Source organism: Eretmochelys imbricata, chromosome 11, assembly GCF_965152235.1.
Source record: "Eretmochelys imbricata isolate rEreImb1 chromosome 11, rEreImb1.hap1, whole genome shotgun sequence".
NCBI classification, from domain to species: domain Eukaryota; kingdom Metazoa; phylum Chordata; order Testudines; family Cheloniidae; genus Eretmochelys; species Eretmochelys imbricata.
In genome coordinates, this window is record NC_135582.1 from 65,000,521 (window position 1) to 65,025,110 (window position 24,590).

The 24,590-nt window shown below is 44.7% G+C and overlaps 1 protein-coding gene across 3 annotated transcripts in view; it reads left to right on the forward strand.

The window, feature by feature from the left end:
- Positions 1-24,590, forward strand: part of UNC80 (unc-80 subunit of NALCN channel complex) — a 187,411-nt gene that overhangs the window by 109,470 nt on the left and 53,351 nt on the right. For 2 of the 3 annotated variants that reach the window (XM_077829945.1, XM_077829946.1), the window contains exons 27-37: positions 3,493-3,593; positions 5,542-5,739; positions 7,428-7,535; positions 9,159-9,297; positions 11,374-11,555; positions 15,415-15,546; positions 15,969-16,155; positions 17,104-17,235; positions 17,573-17,716; positions 20,558-20,658; positions 23,283-23,369. In XM_077829945.1, coding sequence (XP_077686071.1) covers positions 3,493-3,593; positions 5,542-5,739; positions 7,428-7,535; positions 9,159-9,297; positions 11,374-11,555; positions 15,415-15,546; positions 15,969-16,155; positions 17,104-17,235; positions 17,573-17,716; positions 20,558-20,658; positions 23,283-23,369 — 1,511 coding nt within the window. Of the gene's footprint in view, positions 1-1,666; positions 1,871-3,492; positions 3,594-5,541; positions 5,740-7,427; positions 7,536-9,158; positions 9,298-11,373; positions 11,556-15,414; positions 15,547-15,968; positions 16,156-17,103; positions 17,236-17,572; positions 17,717-20,557; positions 20,659-23,282; positions 23,370-24,590 lie in introns of all 3 variants that reach the window. The other variant, XM_077829944.1, reaches the window with a different exon arrangement.

Below are 24,590 nucleotides of genomic sequence, written 5' to 3' on the forward strand. Positions count from 1 at the left end.
GTTGTGTGACAGTAATTACGTTTTTCTCACCTGCAGTGACAAAAGGACAGGCCTCTTTACTCCAATCTCTTTGACAAGTACTAATCCATTTCTTTCCTTTCATCTCCTCTTGAGTGGTAATTACTTTGCTTGATGGTCAACCCAGGTTTGTCTTAACAGCTATGCAAAAACTATGATTTTACTGTGTCTAACCTGCTACAGGTAGGTCCAAAGCATAGATATACTAATTTAGATTAACAGGTAGCCCCCAGAAAGTTTTATGTACTAATTGTGTGCTAAGAGGTTTCTACAGACTTCATGAAATGTGGCGAGGTGTGCCAAAACAGCTGTGCATTTAGCCAGCTGTGCTGAGGTTGAACAGAATCTAACCAGCTGTGAGTTAAGTCTCAGTTCAGACACTGGGAGGGAGATTCTCAAATCACTCAACAGTGATCTGTCCAGCTGATTAATGAGCAGCACTGATTAGTTCCAAAAAGGAGACCCATCCAGCCCTATTCTGTCAATAGGATGTTAGTCACAAAAATGGGTTTGTGGGTGAGGGTAGGAGGATATAAAGCTGGGGAAGTGAGAGGGATTTTCAAGACTCAGAAGGCTGATTTTTCAAGTCCAAATATAATTACATTTATATATTTTTCTTACCTATTTTATACCAAAAGGTGTACACCAGGCCAGTCTCTACAGTGCACCGAAAGGTGATCTTGTATGTTCTTCTCTGAATAGATCAACAGTTTAATGACTGAGTGTTGCAACATTTGGACTCATGTGCTGCTATTGTTTTGCCTTTGAAATAAGAGGAGAATAAAATGCAAATGATCTGTGCTTTGAACATTGAACCATTTCATGTTTGTGCTCATCAGAAACGCACAGTGTCAATAGATGTATTTTTAGTGCCTGAAAGCTGCTGCCTTGTCTGCAGGAGAGGAACTACATGCTGGTTTTCCTTTAAAGCATTCTAATTATGAAGAGTATCATGCAAAGACAGGGATTTATGCAAATCTAACTTCAAAGAAGTAACATGTACTGTGCTACTAATCTGGTGAATCAGGCTAGCTATCTGCAGTCACAAATGCTGTCAGAATGAACTAGGTGATCCCGCTACAGGGGCAGATCTGGGTTTGCAGACCTGGAATCAGCAGGAGGATAGGTTTGTCAGAGAAGCCATGTCTGCACTTGGCATTCAACCACTGGTGGACAGCAGCTGTTGTATGTGCACCAGTGCAAAGTCCAACGGTGAGCGAAGAAAGCCACAGTTGGCACCAGTTGAGTCTACTCGAGTTTCAAGCAGGAATTAACGCTACCAGTGCCACTTGTGGTGTTCCTTGTCTCTGCTTGGGGTTTCTACCAGTGCAGTTTACCCATTTGCTGGACATGAGTGGTCAAAGCAGGGTTAATCCCAAGTATAAACAAGCTTAGATCTGATGTTACATGTCTCCAGGAAAGAAGATTCTAAGTACATTTCTGTAAAAAGAATCCAACACTGAGTGATCGATAGAGCTGCATTGGCGCTGGCTTTGGAGGGAGCCTCTTGCCCATTTTCCTTGACAGAAGTAAAGGTGCTGCAATATAGGCTGACAATAAGGAGTGGAGGGGAAAGGGTGGGCTAGGAGTTTTTTAAAATGGGGGAAAATTAAGGGGAAAAAAGTCCTCTTTTATTCTTTTAATACAGTTCCCAGCAGGAAGATCAGGATAGGAGGCTCCCGCTTGCTCCAGATTAAAGGAACCCGCAGTTTCCGGGTGAAGAAGGGGGGTTCCCTGTCCAGCATTCGCCGGGCCGGCAGCCTAAAGAGCACCAAGTTATCACGGCAGGACTCAGAGTCTGAGAATGAGGAGCTGCAGCTGTCCCACAGCAGGGACACTGTCACTGACATAGGTAACATAGATGAGATGGTCTAAAAAGGGAGCGGGGCTATTAGGCAGCATCCAGATTCTGAAATGATTAAAGCAGGTCCAGAAACAATAAATAAATATAAAGATTCATTAGAGTAGGAGAAATCTCCATCTCTCTGAATTAAGCAGCTGTCTTTTCCTCTTCATGGATTGCATAAGCTAACACCCAGGAAGGCCAGAGTTCAAATCTTGCCATTGATGCACACTGGAATGTAAATTCTGTTCCACACAAAGGTTGTCAATTTAAATCTCAGTGTTCGTGTATGAACTCTTAAAATACCGGCATTTACCAGACTGGCAGCCAAATTCATGCTGTGCTTAGGAGGAGGTACACACACACAAATCATATGATACAGATATATGACGTTTACAAATCATATTATATATATATATGCCATTATATGTAATATATATATATAAAATATCATTACATTATATATGATATTTTATTATCCATGACAGTAGATATTGTATATGTATACATGCACATTTTATATTGTATGATATTATATGTGTGTACATTTTATATTCTATATTATATCATATAATATTCCAGACATATATGTCATTTGAGAGTGTAATAGATATCTATTAATATATGTAGAATGTAAAATTATTTTGTATATAATGGCCTCCGTCTTCAAAAAATTAGTCCTTATACATTTATTTGATGGAAACAAAATGGACTCCACATCACAAGAAATCTCCATTGCAATTGGCACAAAGTGATAGGGACATCAACAAAGATGTCAAGGATTGGATAAAGCCTGAGGGCTGAACTAATCTCCCAATCTCAGAAGCCCTTCTGACCCTGTCTGCTTTGCCCATGCTGTACCTCTTGTGGATAAATAGGAGAGCTAGTTCCTAATCTGGATACCTTTGCAAATCATAAATTCACTTGAAAAAGAAAAAAGAAGACAGGACGAACCTGAGTTAAACCAGAGCTACCCCCTAATGATATTTATGGTAAAATGTTTCCAAACACAACTTCTGTTCTAAAACGTGGGCATTATGGAAGACCCCTAAGCAATAAGTGGCTGCCGGAAACACTGGGATCAGTTCAGTGACAAGTCAGAGTTCTCTCCCTTGCCCTAGTTCTCTAGAATTAGCGTGCACAGAGTGTGGATTTTTTTCCCCTTTCGTCCCCGTTTATATTAGTGTCTTCTCATGGGCAAGTAACGGTGACATTACCTGGTGGTGGCAACAGCAGCAGGCTGATTCCACTTCGGGCTGGATTTTTGTTGATGGTTTTAACCACAGAGCCCAGTCAATGCAGATCATTGAACCGACAATTTGCAGCATCTTAGTGATGCAAGGAATTTGTTTCCATTGTTTTTGCTCCTTCCCCTCTCCCAAAAATGGGAACAATGCTCACCACTGACTAGTTGGCAAATTAAGAGTGACTGAGAATGGTGCTTGTAATTGCCAGTCCAGCTGATGACAAGAGGGAGGAGGGTTCCAAAGGCAGTCTATGTCATACAGCAGGTTCTGTATACTGTGATTGGTCTCAGCAAGGCTGGCCTGTCTTACAAGTACTTTCCCTAGCTTTTAAACACATGGGTAGCAGTGAAAACCACCACATTTTGGGGTATTTTTCTTTTGAAGAAGGGAGCCCTTGGAGTGCAAGTGAGCCCAGCATTGAGCCTGAAGTGCTGAGTAACACAGGCACGGAGGAGAATTACCATCGGAACATGTCGTGGCTGCATGTAAGTACAGGACCCTCATGATGCTCTCAGACCTAGCACTTTCAGGTTTCAGAATGAATGATTATGATACAGTAGTGGTAAACTGTTCACAATTCATGCTTAGTTAGCGTAGCATTAGGGCTTTAAAGTGTCTGTAGGCTGCAGCCATTAAAGGGTGGCTGCTCCCCATCTGTGAAATGGAGATACTTTGTTTCTCCCACCATTTGTCTGTCTCCTTTATTACGATGATAAGTTCTTTGGCCTGGGATCACCCCTTGATATGTGTGTGTACAGCACTTAACACAGTAGAGCTGCAATCTCAGTTGGGCCCTATCTCTCTACCGTAAGAGTTCCTAATCTGGGTACCTTTGCAAACTGTAAATTCAGTTAAAAAGAAGACAGGATTCACCTGAGTTATATAGCCCCCATGACCATAGCATCTGAGCTTCTCACAGTCTTCAGTGTATTTATCCTCACAGCATAACAGTGCTATTATCCCCATGTTGCAGATGAGGAACTGAGACTCAGACAGACGCAAGTGACTTGCTCAAGGTCTCCCAGGAAATTGAACCGAGGCCTCTCCAATCCTAAACTGGTACCCTAACTACTAGTCCATCCTTGCTGTCAGGCACTACTGTAGTACCAATTATGATCACACCCACCTTAGAAATATCAGTACATTTGTTTGACTCCTAGTATGAGACACTAAAGGATGCAGTCACTGGTGGACGACTTGATCATATGCATCTGGCCACCAAGGTGTAGAGGGCAGTAGCACATTTTCCCATTATGGGAGGATAGACACACTCATCAATGTAAGGCATAGATTGGAGGGAGCTAAAAATATTTCTGTGCCTGTCTGGTATTTAGTACACATAGATGAAAGCCTGGAGAATTTTAAGGAGTGTGTACTGCAATTAATGTCATGCAGTGATCAACATCTCTGATAAGCAGGAGATATTTTTGCTCTGTGGAATAAAACCAGGGTAAAAAAAAACCCCAGACTATCTGAGTAAACCTGCTTTATTTAACAGTTATTAACAATTTTTTCAAAGGGAACACCAGGCTCAAGCCCTTTTCTGTACACAACCGTGTTGGTATTCATTTCACCCTACAACTCGTGTAAGGCAAAATTCTGGTATTCTTAATGCCACAACTGGTGGAGTAAGTCACTGCTCAAAACGAGGAAGGGAACAGACTCTGACCCGTAGCAAGCAATGAGATTCCGATCTCGCTCCAGTTTTACACTGGTGTAAATACACTGACTTCAGTGGAGTTGCTCCTTATTGACATCAACATAAGTGAGGTAAAAAGCTGAAAAGCAAATTAGAATATATATAATTTAAAAACCCATGATTTTTGAGTCCACCTCATGATTTCTGGGGGCCAGATTCATGAATTTTGAATGTTTGGGGTTGGCAGTGCTGGAGCTGTCTTATTTTGGGCAGGGGGTTTGTTAATGCACAGCACCTCCCCTCTTGCAGGCAAATGTGTGGTGAGTGCCCCCCCTCTGTTGGCTTTGGGTATTTCACTGCTAGGTACTTGGGGTTCACTAGTGCGTGTCTTGACCCACAGCGCAGGATCTGAAAGTTCCCTCCAGTGCCCACGTGCCGCAGGAGCTGCTCCTACCCTTCAGAGGCAGCAGCTGCAAGGAGCCCCTAGGAGGTTCTCTCTCAGATGTCAACCTAGGGGGCTGGGTTTATTCCTATTTTGGGAACAGGGGATACCCTAATGCTCCCCACCCTGAAAGGAATGGACTCAAATCTGCGGTGGGGCTGCCAGCGTTTAATGATGGTCACATATATGACAGTTTCTAACCCTGGCCCTCCCCTTTTATTTCACCGGTGTCAGTGACAAAAGAGTCTTCACATGAAATGAGGGGAACGCTGGTCATCTTGGGCATTCTCTCACCACCAAACTAGCGCTCCTCAATTTTGAGTAACTCACCACTCCCCTCTTTGGGTTCCAGGTCATGATCCTGCTGTGCAACCAGCAGAGTTTCATATGTACCCACATTGATTACTGCCACCCGCACTGCTACCTCCACCACAGCCGTTCCTGTGCTCGCCTGGTCCGAGCCATCAAACTGCTATATGGTGACACTGTGGACTCGCTCCGAGAAAACAATGTGCTGAACAATGTGGCAAGAGGCAAAAAGCAGAAGGAGGTGAGAAGGCCAGTAAATACCACCCAGACTATAGCCCCAGTTCAGCAAGGTACCTAAGCTTGTGACATGCTGAAGTACTTGGGTCATTCAGGGCCCATAACTGGCTGAATATATTCCTGAGCTGAAACAGACCAGATGCAGATTTTCTGAATACATGTAATATAGGAGTCTTGTAGGAGTCATTCCAATGTTCAAGTGATAATAATACCCCTTAATTGGAAGCAGAAGTATTTGTGTCCTTGGCACTGTTAAATTCACTTCTTCATCTCATCAGTGCAAAGATTTCAGCATCCCCGTGGGTGGAAATTTTTGCTCTGCAAGTTCGTAACATTTCCCTGTCACAGAATAGGTGATTAGATGTCCACTTGGATTAATGGATATATTGATACAGAACAAAGCAGAGAGGAAACAAATTAAAGAATGCAGAAATGCTGCTCTTCAGAACACTAAACTGTGTTCATATGTTCATATTGCCTGACACAAACTGCAGTGCTGCAGTTAAGCACCAAGGAAAGGAAGCAACCTCTAGAATTGTCACCTCTGTTACCTCTGCCAGCCGAAAGGCCTGAGATGAGCACATGGCAGAGTAAATGAGCAGTAGCTAAAGAGCTTACTCTGCACTCTTGGGTGTTATTTCAGCTCAAACACTGAATTCCAGTGCAAAATGTTAAGCTATACGATTTCATAGCCCATGCCTTACGAGTAAAGGCTATCAAACAATAGAGATAAAGAAATGGTCACTGGACAATAAGGCATCTGTGCATACACACACGAAGATGGGGATCTTTACATAGGAAAAAACCATATGCCATTTATTTCTATCTAATCCATTTCTTTTTATGTGTTAGCTCAGTGGTTCTCAAACTTTTTCATACTGTGACCACTCTGGCAACTCCCAATCATCTAGCCAGGATCTAGCTGAAACTACGCTTTCATTTAGCAATAAGAGACGCCCAGGATGGTTCCAATGCTTAACACCTGTTTGCGACCTCCTTGGGGGTCACGACCCCCCAGGTTGAGAACCCCTGTGTTAGCTGATAGGTTACCACCATTAGAAGGAAAAGCTAAAGCCACACAATACACAGGAGAAACTGTGGTGCTCTGGATATTGAACATATCATGGCTGGCAACAGTAGGTTTGCTGGTAAATCCCGTTTCTCATTGTCACTGGGCTACATGATGATCAGCTTGGTTTGACTTTCAGGCAGCCGTAAATTCATGTCCAGGTACCTATTGCTGCTTATGTTTCCCTGAGAGGAAGAGAACAAACAGTTGATGTACTGGTGCAGTGGGTCACAAACTCCCTGGCTAGAATGGTTTTAGATTGGAATTTGTGGACTCTTGACTTTGAACTATATTAAAACACTTGTGTTCTACAGTGCACACCGTTGTAACCTTTTTATGAGAGTATTCTGGGGCACTTTCAGGGAACACATTCAAATTTCTGACTTGGCTTATTGGCCTTGATCTTATTAAGGAAATTAACATTAAAAATAGATTTTTTTTAAACCTTTAGAATTAGAGTTACTTATGCCAGCTTGCTGGCTGCTGACCACTGTCAGAACATAAGGCCTTATATGGACAGCTTCAGAACCATGGCTTCAGAATCCACTTGAATTAGATTTCCTGGCTTTACAAATTTGGTGTCTCAGAGATTGTCAGATAACTGAACTCCATTTCTTTTTCAGTGCTTGGACAAATCATGCCTGAGAACTCCGTCTCTGAAGAAGAGAGTAATGGATATCAACTTGGAAGGAAAAAAGGACTCTGGAATGTTGAAATACATCAGACAGCAGGTACTACTATATCTCCTACCACAGTGCCATGCTGATTAGGCTAGGTTCTGCCTTGCCCTTTAGGAGGGTTTGCAGTGAGTAGGGTGACCGGACAGCAAGTGTGAAAAAGTGGGAGAGGGGGTGGGGAGTAATAGGCGCCTATATAAGACAAAGCCCTAAATATCGGGACTGTCCCTATAAAATCAGGACATCTGGTCACCCTAGCAGTGAGAGGAGAAAGGATTGTGGAACCTTGAGCCTGTGCAGAGAGTGGGAAGAGTTGGAGTGCGTGACTACTCCTGAATAATACCCGTGGAGGTAAACGGCATCCCCAAAATGGGTAGGACGTGCCAAAGAGTGAGCTGGAGCAGCAGTTAAAAGAACCCCAAGTTGGACTCTTTACCTTTAAGCATGGCCGAATTAGCGCAGGAGCTTTGGTGGCTGCAGCCCAGGGCCCCAGCGCAGCAGGGCTCAGGCAGACTGCCTGCATGCCATGGCCCAACGTCGCTTCCTGAAGCGGACAGCTACTGGCAGGTCTCTGCGGCTTGTGGCAGGAGGGGGGAGACCGGAGGTGGCTCTGCGCACTGCCCCATCCCCAGCACTGTCCCCGCAGCTCCCATGAGAACCAGCCCATGGGAGCTGCAGGGGCAGGACTTGCGGGCGTGGGCAGTGCATGGAGACACGCTGTCCGCCTCCCCCCAGGGGCGCGCAGAGAAGTGCCAGCAGCCGGTTGCTTCCAGGAGCAGCATGGGGCTATGGCAGGCAAGCAGCCTGCCTGAGCCCAGCTGTGCTGCTGGCCAGGAGCAACCTGTGGTAAGTGCCTTCCAGCCGGAGCCTGTACCTCAAACCCCCTCCTGCACCCCAACCCTCTGCCCCAGGCTGGAGCCCCCTCCTGCATCCAAACTCCCTCCCAGAAAGAAACTAATATAACAGCTTTTCTAAGATAAGAAGTAGGCTATTTTGAATTAACTTAACTATACTCTACATGTTTTAAGACTGAAATGTAACCACAGAACAGCTTTATGTTAATCAAAAGGCAAAGTTTAGAATAGCGTTAGTAGTCTTGATGTCATAATTGTGATCATTTTGTTTGAAATTTGGAAAAAGACTTCTATACAGAGGCCCCACAAAATCTAATAGCTCTGGGCCCACAGGACAGTTAATCCAACGTGACTTTACGTGTCTGGGTATTTTAATACCTCAAATAATACGGGTTAAAAAAAGCAAGTGTTTAGATACCAGTTGTGAATTTGCTGCAGTAGCAGTTTGTGAAGACTTGTGTGAATATTTATAGCAGCATGTGTGCTGCCAACCTGAAAAGCCATTGCTTTCCCTTCTTGTAGTTTATCAGAGTTTCAGTCACTGCGTCAGGGAGCAGCAACAATAGCCCAGGGCTTGGGGAACCAGTCGCACACCACAATTAACAAACAGCAGATAGTCAAGATGAATAGTTTGCTAACAGCATGCAGGCTGAAATATGTTCACATCGAAGTGTGATATGTTCATATCAGGTTAATTTAATTTGCTAAAACCAGACACTGTGGGTAATTCGTGATCAGATAAAAGGGTAAAATCAGTGAATATGTTGTTTGCTAACAATAGTTTACTCAACTCTGCTATAAAATACACTTTCATTTTCTTTAGGTAATGAGCCTGTCCCCAGCACCTTTGTCACTGTTAATCAAGGCAGCTCCTATTCTAACAGAGGAGATGTATGGGGACATTCAGCCCGCAGCATGGGAGCTGCTGCTCAGCGTGGATGAGCACATGGCTGGAGCAGCAGGTAAGAGAACCTGAACCAGAGATTGGTATTGTTGCCCTGCTGCCCATCCATAACAGATATTGGGGCCTTGCAGGTCAGCTTCCTGTTGGAGGAGGAATCAGTGACCCTACCTCTGGGTATGTTCTTGGGGCAACTTGTTTATTTTACACTATACACAGCAGTCACAAACAGCAGGCAGGCAATCCCCTCTTTTGGGTATCCCAGCCGAGACGCCAATGCCAGATTAGAAGGAAACAGCTCTGCTTCATGAATTGACTCTAGTTAGAGATATTAAAGGAGAGAGCACACACTCCTGCTGTGTGCCATAACCCTTCCCCAAAAAAGAAACTGCATCACAAAACTTAACAACAATACATTGTTTCTTCAATACCTCCAGGCCTCCTGGGGCAAACCAGCTCCAGGCAGCTAGCCACACTTTGGAGACTGATATCTGTGGAAATTAATGCTGTTGGCATTGATATTTGCTTGTGGGTAAACAGGTCTCTAATTTTCTGACTGTTTTCTTATCTGGCAGCTACAACAGCAAAACACAAACTTTTGCATCCAGCTCCATTCCCCTCAAATCCCTGTGATAGGGGGCCTTTGTGAGAGAGGAAGCCACTTAAGATCAAAATTGTCATACCTCCAACAAATTTTGCCCCATTTAATTTTAATGCCTCCGGTTTGCAGCCCTCTATTTTCTCTTGTCTTATATTTACTTTGTAAGCTCTTTGAGACAGGAACCATGTTTTGTCCTGTGTGTTTGTACAGCACCTAGCTCCTGGTCTGTAACTGGTGCTCCAAGACATGACTGCAATGCAAATGATGATATAAATTTTATTAAATTTGAAAAATCACATTTGGAATACGCCAGTATTACTTCTGGCTTAAAGGCTGCAAAGTAATTAAGGACAAAGGGCCCAACCTTGCACTGGGATCCACTAACATGGACCCGTTTGAGTCCTCATGGGATCTCTTAGATACATAACATAAGGTACCCAACTCCTTCTCATTTATGTTCTCACGTGCCCAGGAGGCTGACTGTAGAGGTTAATTTAGACACCGTAATTTAAAAATCCTTGGCATTTTTGTACAGCATTATAACCGCATTGTGACAGGACCAAAGGAAAGAAAACACAAACAACTATTTCTTAATTAACACTTGTATCGTTTGCCCAAAAGCCACTTACTTTCAGATCAGTAGTGCTTGTGTGCTGAGCTCTTCTATGAGATGCTCAGCACCCTTCACTCCCCCTAACTTCACTTGGAGATGAGGGTGCTCAGCACCTCCCAGAATTGCTCAACACCTTGCAAGGTTGAGAACCAAATCTCACTGTAAAATCTTTTTTTCATCTAAAATGTAATGAAATTCCATTGTAAATATTTGGATTCTGAACCTGTCTGGTCTTTTGGAGAGTTATGAAGTATTCATTCATAGATTTTTTTTCTTATTTTCTATTTTTTAGCATGGGATAATTTATCAGATTTTAAAAAATTAATGATCTTTTTCAGTGCACTGTGACATTCCCAATAATTTAGTCACTGTCTATCTACAATTGGAATATCCCTCTATGCAGATCTATACAGTAGGATAATAAGATCCTGGACTGGGAGTCAGAAAACCTGATTTCTCTTCCCAGCATGCCACTGATTGGCTCTGTGAACTTCAGAAAGTCACTAAAACACTGTGCCTCAGTTTCCCCCTCTGTCCTTTGTAAAGTACTCTGAGTTGGAAAGTCCTGTAAAAGTGCTGCTGCTTCTTATTTATTGTTATTGATGAATGAAGCCTGGGCTTACTTTTTATTCTAAACTAATCGTTGCTGAGATTTTCATGAGAACAAAAGCATTCTCTGTTTTAAAAAACAGCTTTGCTAACATCTTTTTATGAGCAGTTGTGGTGGCTATGAGAGGTGGAGTGACACTGATTCCATTTCATGAAGCAAAGCACTTTTTGCTGGTGCTAGTATATTGCTGATCTCATTTTCTGTGGAGCATTTTTTTTGGTAGGGTTTTGGTTTTTTTACGTGACTGCAATTTTGTCTGCAAAACAAATACACTCTGAAAACACTTCGCTGATAGAATGTTCACTCCCTGCAGCTGCCATGTTCCTGTTGTGTGCTGTGAAAGTGCCTGAGGCTGTTTCTGATATGCTGATGTCCGAATTTCATCACCCTGAAACAGTGCAAAGACTGAATGCTGTTCTCAAATTCCATACCCTCTGGAGATTTCGGTATCAAGTCTGGCCTCGAATGGAGGAGGGCGCTCAACAGATCTTTAAGGTAGATGAGAAGAACAAAAACACGGTTGTCTTTTGCAGTTTTGGCTTGTAGGACAGATGTATTGTGACATGATGACAAGGAATTGGCTTTAAGTCATTTCAGAAGAGGAAAAACTAATTCTGTACGCCAGGTTTGTAGGGTGAGGAACTGTATAAAAAAGAGACAATCCCACAGAATTCTGGGTGAAGATGAGAGAAAAATACTTAGTAGGAAAGAAACATATTGCCATTGACGATTGTCACAGTATAGTAAGATGTAGTTCAGCAGGGGGAAAAATGAATGGAACTAATTAGTATCTCTGACTTTTCCACCAATATTAAATTAGAAGATTATACAACATTTCATAGTTATTAACAGGAATATCTTGTGCCTGTTATAACTAATTGCATTGAGCTAAATATATAGGATCTGATTTGGCCGTTACTTATGGAGTCGGGTACTTCTCGACCCGAGCAAGGATGGCAGAATCCATTCCGGCAATATTAATCATGGTTTTCTTTGATTAATGGGATTGGCCAGTCGAGTTGTCTGCTCACTTTTATAAAGATTCTATACATCCCAGAAGATCATACACTGTTCTCCTAACCACTTTAATTTTCAATTATATAATGGATGTATCTGGGAAATGGGCTACTTCACTGCAGATTGATATACCAGATACCTTCCGATGTCTAGCTTAAAGGAACAGATGTTCTTCTTTGAGTGCTTGCTCATGTCAGTTCCATTCTAGGTGTGTTTTGCCTTAGTGGTATCCATAGGGTGGGCTGTAGCGCCCCCTTGAGTGCCGCACTCATGCTTTGGTATATTAGGCTCTGTCAACCCTATGCCCTCTCTGTTCCTTCTTACTGCCCATGATGGTTGGTCAGAGCTCCTCATCTTGCTCCACAAGAGCATTAGCGGTTCTTCACAGCCCATTGTCTGTCGTCTTTGTGTATAGTTTGTAGGTACTTAGTTAGACATTAAGTGTTAGGTTAGTGTGGTAGTTAGAGTCCTGGCTGGGACTTCAACCTGGAGCGGGGTGTGCCTCGTTCCTCAGGCTTTTAGCCATGCTCATCGTGCAGCAGGCCAATGCCTATTAGTGACCCCCATGCCAGATGTTTGAAGTGCTTGGGGAGCAAGGACAAGGGCAGAATATGTAAGAACTTTCGCCCTAGAATCCAGAAGGAGCGGGATATCCAATTGAGGGCCCTCCTCATCCTGTCTCGGACCCCTCCTGCTCGGACGCCATGCTGAGCACCTCAGCGTTGGTGCTGAGCGTGCCGCCGGCACCGGGCTCTGCACAGCACCATTCCCCCTCACCGGTGCCAAAGAAGCGGCAAAAGAAGAAGAGCCCCCTGGCATTGAAAGGGAAAGGGGCCTTGGGCAAAGGACCTATGTCAGGTCATGTGTCCGGTTTGACGGGGAGTACCGCTGAGGTTGGACCCCTAGCCCAGCCAGGGATTCAACTGCCAGGAGCAGCAGGGGAACCCAGCTTCTCCTAGGGCCCTCATTGCCCAAAGCGGCCCTGGCGGCTAAAGAACAAGCCGGCCAACTGGCACCACAAACACCATGCCAGACTTGGCTAAGGCCCCAATACCTAGGGCAAGCCAATCATGGGACTGCCCAATAGGGCAGTGGAACGCCCTCAGTTTCTGAACCGTAGGCGTAGATCCCCATCTCCATGGCCTAGGACCCCGGCACTGCATCCTGGTCTCTGGTCAGAAGACCCAGGTCCCCAAAACCACGCTCTCTCCCTACGAGACATGGGACACCGGAGTTGAGGCACCGGTCCCCGTACCACCGGTACCGGTGAGCTTTCCTCCAAAGATTGCCACAGTGCAGGTCACCCTCACCCAGACGGTCTCCCAGACATCAGTCCTCACTGGGGCGGAATTGCTCCCTGTCGCAACACCGGTCTCCATGCCCCCATTACTGCTCATCGGGCAGGCACCGATTCTCACCCTTACCTCGCCAGTCGCCAACCAGGGTCAGTCAGCAGACGCAGGCCTTGACGGCTCTGCCCTGGTCACTGGAAGGGCAATGGTCAGAGTCAGACCGGGAGTTCGGCCCCTTGCCAAGGAGGGGCGATTCGCTGCCAACCCATGAAACTGGCGTGGCACCTGCAGTGATGGCATGGCAGCAGGGACAGTGTTCCGCTCAGTGGCCATACTGGAACCCATGAGGCATGCCCGTAATGCCGGTCCCATATTCCCATCAGTCCTCCCTGGCTGCCTCGGACAAACTGCCCCCTCCACTGCTAGCACCAGAGTTGGAACATGGTACCGAATCTGATGCGGGGGCAGCTCATTGGACTCCAGCACCTAGGGAGCCATCCCCAGAAAAGGAAGGAGAACCTGCCCCTTCCCAGGTGGTGCAGTCATTGTCATAGTCTCCAGACGAAGCGGTGGTGGATCCCTCCCAAACATGCAGCCCCCACGCTGACTTCAAGGGGCACCAGGCCCTCCTTAAAAGGGTGGCTACCAACTTGAACTTAAAATTTTGGTCATGGAGGAGTCCGATTACCTCTTTAATATTGTATCCTCCTCCACCCTGTCCAGGTCATGCTGCCCGTCCACCCAGGGGTCCTTAAGATTGCCAAATCACTGTGGCAGACCCCCTCTTCAATTCTGCCTACTTCTAAAAAAGCGGAAAAGAAGTATTATGTCCCTGCAAAAGGGTTCAAATATCTGTATACACACCCTCCAGCGGTGTCACTGGTCGTGTCTGCTGTTAATGAAAGGGACGGGCAGGGCCAAGTCAGTGGCACATCAAAAAACAAAGATGCTAAGAGATTGGACTTATTTGGCAGAAAGATTTATTTGATGGTAAGTCTGCAATTTCGGGAGTCTAACCACCAGGCCCTGTTAGGCCGGTACAATTTTAACCTGTGGGACTCCCTTAACAAATTCAAGGAGGCCCTCTTGCAGGACCGAGCCCAGGAGTTGAGATGTGTTACTCATGTCCGTTCCATTACCCGCCCTCCTAGCCCATGTCGGAGTTGCCAGCAAGAAGGAATTGAGAGGGCATAGGGTCATTAGCGCCTAATATACCAACGCATGAGTGCGACACTCAAGCGGGTGCGACAGCCGACCCTACGGATACCGCTAAGGCAAAAATCTTCGATGACTGTGCATATGGGCACGTGCACACCTAGAACGGGATCAACATGAGCAACACCTCTCAAAGAACAACAGTTACGAAAAGGAAGGTAACCATTTTTTCTTCTTCAAGTGCTTGCTCATGTCGATTCCATTCTAGGTAACTCACGAGAAGTATCCTCTGAGGTGGACTCGGAGTTCCTAGTCTAGCAGCTTTTTCTCTTGAAAACCACTGTAAGGATTCATATATTGACCCTTTGGTATACCACAAATAATTGTTATGTGGACTTTGAGGAGTAAAAGTGATGAATTTGGAAGATTTTCTCCCTCGCTTATCTGTTTCTCATTGTGGTTGAAGGGTCTTTCCTTTATCTTTTGAGAAGTTATTGTTATTCATGATGTAACAAGAGCACAGATGTATGAAAAGAGAGGCCAGCTGTAAAAAGTGGTCACATAGTCTGGATGGTTGGCATCATGTTATGCAAAAGAATCCATGTTCTGTAATTCTATGGGATAACAGTTCCTGGTTCCTTGTTTTTCGTCTGGGATTCAGTTTTTATAATGGACAGTGCAAAATGATTTCAGATGTTTTATCTTTTGCCTAAAATGCTTTATTGTTTTAAAAAAATATTGTTGTTACTGAGCACAGTTCCTTTTCCTTCTGTCCCAGGTTGCAGGAAGAGGCTGGAATCCCAAGGGAAGTAATCAATTGGCATTTAAATCCACCACCTAGAATTTCTCTTTCCCTCTACCTGATTTTCTCTCCTTGTGTTTTCTTGCAGATTCCTCCTCCAAGTATAAACTTTACCCTGCCCTCTCCAGTACTGGGAATGCCCTCTGTGCCAATGTTTGACCCCCCGTGGGTTCCACAGTGCAGTGGGAGTGTGCAGGACCCAATTAATGAGGACCAGTCTGTAAGTTAAAGAGCTCCCTAGAGGGAATATTGTTATTACTTAGTGACAGACTATATCCAGGTGGTGGGGGTGGGGAGGAAGAGGGAGGGAGCTAAAGAAGACCAAGTAGTCTAAACTCTGAATTTCCTTACTTGTGTCAGTTTACAAGAGATCTTTGAGTACATTGTCAGTATAGTGCATAGATATCACATATACAGTGTTAGTATTTTTCCTATTTTTCAACAAGAGACTTAAGACAAGAAATTCAACCAAGAGCATCCTTGTGAATCTTTATTCCGTTAACACCTACTTGTTGTGGGTGTGTATGTGTGTAGATAGATGAATGGATTTGCTCTTTAGTGGGTTAAATGTTAAAACACATGCTGCATGAAAACCAAACCAATTGCTTCATGTTGGTTTCTTTCTTCTTGCTTTTCTGGCAGAAGTCGTTTTCAGCCCGGGCAGTGTCACGTTCTCATCAGCGAGCAGAGCACATCCTGAAGAACCTGCAGCAGGAGGAAGAAAAGAAGCGCCTAGGCCGGGAAGCCAGTCTTATCACGGCCATTCCCATCACCCAGGAGGCCTGCTATGAGCCCACCTGCACGCCAAACTCAGAGCAAGAAGAGGAAGGTGCGCTCCAAAGCCAAGAACTGCTTGCCAGGAACCAATAAGCACATGCCTCCAGCATGGAACAGGTCTTAGGGATGCAGTGAGGATGGAAAGTCATCATTAGTGATAGGGAAGACCCCACTTTAACATCTTCACCATTTCGGATCACTCAAAGGAACTGGTTTTTAATCACTTTACGAACCTAACAGCACCATACAGATGTAAGGCATCCATGTCAAAAAATAAAAGATTCAAAATGAATGAGAAAAAAGTGTTACCAATAATTAGTGTAATAAGGGCCCAAACCTGTGAAATGTTTGTGCTGCCTGCAAGAAACTGGGTGTTCTCAGCTCCCACTGACCGATGGGAGTTGAGGACTCTCTACACCTCACAGGAGGCACTCAGCACGTTGCCAAATCAGATCCTTACCGTCTGAGAATAAAGGAAACTGAAAACTTAGCCTTTGGGTTGAGGATTTCATTGGGTCAAGCTAATGCAATAGAGTTAGTTAAATGTCCTCTTTTTGCACATTGCAGCTACACAAATATGCTGATGTGTCCTGAGCTGTGTATGCAATGGAAAATCTGCAAACAGAATAGTGGCATTGCAAGTGCACCCAGACAGTACCTGGAGGAAGGACAACAAATTACCTAGCAGTGTGGTTTGTTACGATGTAGAATAATCGTCTAACTGAAGCTGTGGAGCTGCATCACCTGAGTCAACTGAAATTTGACTCAGCAAAGCACTGGGTAATATATGTTAAGGAACAGGCCTGCTCTAGCTCCCAGGGGATCGACGAGATTGCCTAAATCATCTTTTTCGTTTCTAAATTGTACATTTCACAAGAAGTCTGACTTGAATTTTTCTCTGTTCCAATCTGGCTGCATGATGCTTCTCTCTGGGAAATGCCTTGAATTGTGGCAGTCGAATTTATAAACCAAAATTCACATCCCCTGTTTTCTTTGTCAGTAGAAGAAGTCACCAACCTGGCATCCCGCCGTCTCTCTGTGAGTCCCTCCTGCACCTCCAGTACTTCTCACAGGAACTATTCCTTCCGTCGTGGCTCTGTCTGGTCAGTGCGTTCAGCCGTCAGTGCAGAAGGTGGGCGTTGACTTTACATTTGTTTTTAATTCTCCTTATACAATGTATAGATTCATTCTGTTGACTCACAGGTCTCATGTCTTCCTTGGTCTTAACCAAAGCTACACCTGCCTTTTGTCAGGCCTGCTTGAAAGCTCAGGAAGTTCTGAACTAGTCAGCCCCATGCATTATATACTGCTGCTCATTCCCATGTAGCTTCTCTTCAGTTCCAGTGTTTCACTGTGAGTTACCGCTGAGTTGTGTCACGTGAAGCACTCCGGGTGGAGAACTGTAATTGAAAGGGATTTTACCAACGGCACATTGGCTAACGCATGCCTTTTACTCCTCTCTGCTCTAGATGAGGAACACACTACAGAGCACACTCCAAACCATCATGTGCCACAGCCCCCACAGGCAGTGTTCCCAGCATGCATCTGTGCAGCTGTGCTCCCCATTGTTCACTTGATGGAAGATGGAGAAGTCCGAGAGGATGGAGTAGCAGGTGCTGACCTAGATTAAACATTCATGGGCTCTTAATCAGAGGTTACAAAAATCTCTAGCAGTTTGAACAATGGCTCAGATTAGTAAGAGCAGCTAGGCCAGTAGCATCAGAATCCAGTTATTAGTGGCACCCACGCTTTTTTTAAAAGCTAGGAAATTGCTCACAAAAAATAACACATTAAAAGAACAGTTTTAAGGTTGCAAAGTCAAGCCCTCAGAATTTAAGAAATGCCAGAATCAGGGTTGCCTGCGCAACCTTAATGTGATCCTCTTGTGTGAATGCATTATAATACAGTCTGTAATTACCTGAGCACATTTTATATTTTCCACAGGACCTCTGCCTCATTCAGTGCATAGAATGGATGCTGCATACTTAATGAGCAGCTCTTCAGTATTTTATTTTATCCTTATGATTCAGTGTGTGGGTCCATGCCTTATTTACAGCACACTGTTCAAAACCTGCTCTGAAGACAGAACTGTTAATTTCTTCATGGGCTTTTCTATGGCGCTCATCACTACAGTATGTGAGTGCTTGACAAACAATGAATTTATCTTCACGTCTCAGTCCCCCATACCCAGCCACGACTTCTTGTCCCAGGTCCAGTCTTACCCCCATGCTTGCCTCCCTAGCTCACATATAGGTCAGAATCCCAGTCCCCTAACCCTCCCTGGCTCCTCCCTTTAGTTCTCCACCTCACCTGGCTCCTCACCCCTCTGCACTTGAATCGAGCTGCTTCCTCCTTTTCCTTCTCATTGCCTGGGTGCCTGCAGGAGGATCACTGAGAGCACAGGAGATGCAGTTCCCCTGTTCTCAATTCCAGTGCCCAGTGCCACACCAGCCCCGGCTGCCAAGAGAAGCAATTGGAGGGAAAGTCCTGCTTGGCCCCCGCAGCCCTGGGATGGAGCATGCTCCGTGCAGACAGAACCTTTGGAAAATCTAACTGCTAAAGTCTACTGAGCTTGTGAAAACTGAGCTTTTCAGAGGCTCATAACTTGGCAAAATTTGAAAAAAAATATGAGGATGCTAGAAGACACATCTCTGGCACCTGAGTGAAGCACCTGCCTAATTTTAAGTCCCTGCTCCAAAGCATGGACATGTCAGAGCTTCTCAGTGAAACAGTTCATTCTCAAAAGTGACCATCATTTTTGCTTAAATGTACCAAAAATATTCAACCTAAGGCAGACACTCAGCATGGAAAATGTCAACCCAAACAGTTAAAGTTTGGCAAAGTTGTGAACAACTGAAAAGAGGATCTTACAATGGGAAGTGTCAGGCAATTTAACTATAGGCATCACTAGCAGTGCTGTCTCTAATTCCACTTATAAATAGTGTATAAAGAGTTTATAAATTATTTGACTTTATAATCATGTTACGGACATAAACAGTGTGTGTCATTGATGGGTATAAGCCTATAGAAAGTTTTATAAACTGCTATTGACAGGCTCTTGGTTCTGGGCCGTGAGTCCTGGTAGTTGGAGTAGTGGTCAAGAACAGATACCAAGGGTCAAAGCTAGCCACAGAGTTAGGACTGGGCAGAGGGCAGCACTTAAACCAGGGTCTGGGGACAGGCCATGGGTCAGAACCAAGGTCTGTGTCCATAAACAAGCCAAATCAGGATTGCACTCAGAGTCTGGAAGCAGGCCAAAGGTCAAAGCTGGGTTGAAGTCAGTCCAAGGTTCTGGGGGTCAGGAGGCTGGTGCAAGGTTGGAGCAGGGTCAGAATAATGTACGGACAAGGCTGAAGCAGGCTGGAACAAGTTTTGGGCAAGGCTGGGGCAGGAACAGGGACAGGATCAAGGCAGAGTGGAAGCCTAGGGAGTCTAACACTGTGAGTCAGCAGGAGAGTTCCTAGTTCAGTGGTGCTATTGCATAGACTGACTTGTTGCTCTGGCAGTGAGGGTGAAATACTTGTACCTGGGGGTCATCAGACACGGGCCCTGCCCAGGGATAGGCTGCTGCAGCATGCCTGAGGGGTGAGTCAGTGCAGGGTTTGCTGGAGGCAGGAGTCATTGTAGCTGAGTGAGCAACCCTGGTTCAGCTGTGGGTTTGCCTCACAGTTATAAGCCATGATGATAAGCAACGTACACTATTGGCTTGTCAAATTCCATAACAATTACTTATTTATTAAAACATCTATTAATCATATATTAACCTCTTATAAACCATTTATAAATAGGTCCTAGATATAAATATGTGTAACTATTATTTTATGTTTTCTTTCTTTGCGATGCTCTCTTTTGGACAACTAAAGCTCCTGTCCTACTTGGTCAAGTCTTTCTTTTTAGATTTGTGAAATAGTCACTTCCTTTGTAGCTTCCTTTGTGTTTATTATTCCTCAGTATTCTCAGATGAAGGGGTTGATGCTATTCTGAAATATTTCAGACATTTACAAATGGTTTAATTTATTATTTGTTATTCATTGTTTATAAGGTGTGGCTGGCCCCTCAAATCATGTATTGATTGAGCTTCTTCCTGGTTAGATGGCTGAATTACAGAAAAACAGTGAATAATGTGCTGCTAATGTAAATTTGAAGATGAATAATCATTTATGCTAAAATTGGTGACATTTGGGGGATTTAGTAACCCTTTCACAAACACGCAATATCTGTTCAAATACTAGCCACAAACAATATGATTTAGTGAATAACAAAAAATTCACAACAATATTTGCAGTTTTTAATTAACTGACCATATGTAATCATGCATCTGAGTGTCACTTCTGTAGATGCACATGGTTCTCTGGTTTGCTGGTAGACGTCAAACATTTTAATATAAATATACCCCTTTAAGACTTCTCCTGAAGATGAGGTTCTCACTAGTTCTTTTTCTTCCTCCTGTATAGTGAGTGCCGTGGCCCAGCAGGTCTTATGGAACTGCTTGATTGAAGATCCCTCTACAGTTCTACGGCATTTCCTGGAGAAACTCACAATAAGCAACCGACAAGTAGGTTCTCCTTTTCCCAGTATAGACATATTTTCCCAGAGCATATTAAAGGAGAGCTTAGCCATCACTTAATGCACAAAAATACAGGAACAAGTAAAATCACTTAAAGGGTAAAACAATCTTTACTATAAGATGGCTTAGAATACTGACAACCAGATCCTTGGCTGGTGTAGATCAGTGTAGGCCCTAACAAGTCAATGGGGCTATGCTGATTTACACCACCTGAGTATCTGACCCTGATTGTCCAAGGTCCTGTTCTGACTCTGTTTAGGTCTCTTAGTCCTGAATCCTACTGAGCTAGGTTTCCTCAGCTCGTGCAGATGAACCTAGCTTCATCGGAGCCACTCTGTTTAACCCTCCCTGAAGTACAGGCCTGACATTCAGCACCCTGTTTGCAGTGTTGTAGCCATGTGGGTCCCAGGATATTAAAGAAACAAGGTGGGTGAGGTAAAACCTTTTATTGGACCAGCTTCTGTTGGTGAGACAAACTTTCAAGCTTACACAGAGCTCTTCTTCAGGTCTGGGAGCTGTACTAATCAGAGTGTCACAGCTAAATACAAGGTGGAACAGATTGTTTAACATAAGTAGTTAATACATATCATCATAATCCTTTTCTGTGCTATGTCTGGTTTAGACTGTAAACTCTATGAGGCAGGGATCTGTCGCTTTTGTTTGTATGAAGAGCACCAGGTACCCCTGTAGCGCTATATAAATAATAACATAGACAACACCGTGCACACCAGGACACCATATAAATAAGAACATAAGAGCAGGCATACGGGGTCTGACCAATGGTCCGTCTAGCCCAGTAGCCTCTCTTCCAAGAGTGGCTGGTGCTAGGTGCTTCAGAAGGAATGAACAGAACAGGGCAATTTATCAAGTGATCCTCATCCCCTGTCATCCAGTCCCAACATCTGGCAGTCAGAAGTTTGGGAACACCCAGAGCATATGGGGTTGCATTCCTGATCATCTTGGCTAATAGCCATTGATGGACCTATCCTCCATGAATGTATCTCATTCTTTTCAAACCCAGTTATACTTTGTCCTTCACAACCTCCCATGGCAATGAGTTCCACAGCTTGACCGTGCATTATGTGAAGAAATACTTCCTTTTATTTGTTTTCCACCCACTGCTTATTAATTTCAGTGAGTGACCCTTGGGTTCTTGTGTTACGTCAAGGGTACATAAGACTTCTTTTTTCACTTTCTCTACACCATTCATGATTTTACAGAGCTTTTATCATATCCCCCCTTTTGTCATCTCTTTTCTAAACTGAACAGAGTCTCTCCATACGAAAGCTGTTCCATACCCCTAAACATTTTTATTGCCCTTCTCTGTACTTTTGCCAATTCTAATGTATCTTTTTTGTGGGATGGGGTGACCAGAACTGCACACAGTATTTAAGCTGTGGGGGTACCATGGATTTATACAGTGGAATTACGATATTTTTTGTCTCATTATATATCCCTTTCCTAATGGTTCCTAGCATTCTGTTCGCTTTTTGGACAGCTGCTGCACACTGAGCAGATATCATCAGAGTCCCAGTAATGATGATATCACTATAGATAGCGATATCACCATCCTTCTCACCTGACCATCACATGTATATCAAAGTTGACTGCTCACACTTGCTGTGTTAATGAGACAATGAATAAAAAGAAAACCGGGAGAAAGGATGGTCGGATACTTTTTGCCCCTGTTTTTAATGGCTGTGCACAGAGGCCTAGCCACTTTTACAGTTTCTCACTCAGGCTAGAGGGAAGACCTGGAAGTTTCCTTTGAATTCAGCCCAGTCAGCCACTGATGCTTGTTAAACATCCAGACTTGAAAAAGTAGCTCTTTCCCCTGCAGCCCTGATCACCAGTAGGAAGTTGGAATATGCTGTGGGGCCACCAATGGCTGTTGAAGGGGATTCTAGGTGAGGAGCTGGGGAACCTTTACAAATACAGGTGATGTCTACACTGCAGTTGCATATGTAGACATACCCGAGCCAGCTTTGATCTAGCTACCTCAGATAACAGTAGCAGTGAAGCTGCAGCAAAATGGGCGACAGCACAGGCTAGCCACTTGAGTATATACCCAGGGTCCCAGGCAGGCTTGTACACTATGACACTGCCAGACTGTGATGTGCTCTGTCTATCCTCAACTGGTGGGTGATCCCTATGCCAGCCTACACACATTAGAGCTGCCCACAGGAGAAAACAACAGAGAATCTGGCCCAAAATGGGGACTGTAACCAAGAAGTGACAACGATCACAGTAAAGTGAATTAATTTTCATATACTCTCTCCAATACTGTCCTAATAGCACTTTTCCATTCTAAGTAAGAACTCGCATTGCTGCAGGGAAGATACGGCGACAGGATTAGGAGGTTGCTAGGGCAGATGTCCATGGTGATATCTCTAGGTAAGAAGGTGATCCACAGCGTGAAACAGTGAGAACCACTGACCTAGATAATACATTCATTGTGGCCTTGGACTTGCACTTAGAATTCTAAGTACTCTTCTCCTAAGCATATGGTTCCATTTCATGCAGAGAGAGAGAGAGAATGAGAATGAGAAAGGAAGGAAGGAAACTGTAGGCCATTTTGTGATGGAAATTAAAAACTCTTGCTCTTCTTCCAGGATGAGTTGATGTACATGCTGAGGAAGCTCCTACTGAACATCGGAGACTTCCCTGCCCAGACGTCTCACATCCTGTTTAACTACTTGGTGAGTAGCTCCCAGTACCAGCCTACAGCCCATAAGTCTAATCTTTGGCTGCTCATTTCCTAAAGCACAAGTGTTACAATCTAGAAGGAGAGAGTGCCCTGTGGTTTTGCTCACACAATTTATGCACATCAAGCCTCTAGCTGTCAGTGTAGATCACCTGGCTCAGACAGGCTTCCATTTCCCCCCACACACACACATTTATTAAAGAGTGAAATAAACTGTTACCCTGTCATGCCAAACCCACAGCTGCACACAACCCTTTTGGAGTTCTGCTGGGGGAGACCATGCAACGTGTTTACCCCCTATGCTGCACTCCAGGAGAGTCTGTGTGAAGGATCATTGGTCTCAATCCCAAGCCTATAGGTACCCAGGCAGTACTCAGACTGCAGCCACCACCAAGCAGCTCACCAGAACCAGTAGGGAAGGGGGCTAGTGGAAGTCTAGCTCAACAAGAGCTCTGCCCGCAAAGCTCCTGACTGGGGGAGACGTCCAGCCCCACTGATTGGCTTGGACATGCTACTTAAGCCAGAAGGAGGCACAAGAAGTTGTCAGACCAACTAGGTGAATGCTTGGCTGACTGCCAGTTTGGACCCTGCCTGCTTGCTTGCCATTTTCCTGGTTCCTGCCTCCCAGCCTGTTCCTGCCCTCCTTATCCCAGATCCTCCTCTGCTGCAAATTCCTGCTTTCCTGTCTTGCTCCAGGTCCCCTCTCCTCCACCCTGCCCCTCACTCTGACTTTGGCTTTGCTTGACTCCTGATTCTGTCTCCAGCTCTAATCTCCAGCTCCAGTTTCTGGCACCTGACTCCAACCACTAGGCATGACTGCCCGTGCCCTGGTCCTCATACACTGCTGCACAGATCCTCCCTTTCCTCCATTCTATAGAGATAGGGAATAAAAGACCATGGTGGCTTCTTCCCTACCCACCCGTCTGCCCAGTGCCCATCCCAGCTATTATGGCTGTTCTGGATCAGCCCCTCAGCACACATCAGTGGCATCCCATACTCACCCAGAACAGAAGGAGTTAGAAAGTTGACATTGGGCATAGTCGGACAGAGTGACATGAACTTTCAAGCATTAGGTTTGACAGGTTGAGTCTTCTATGAATGACGAATAACGCTACAGGAACCGTCTTTTTATTCTGTGTTTGTACAGCACCTCGCACAACAGGGTCCTGGTCCATAACTGGAGCTCCTAGGTGCTACGACAGTACAAACATAAATG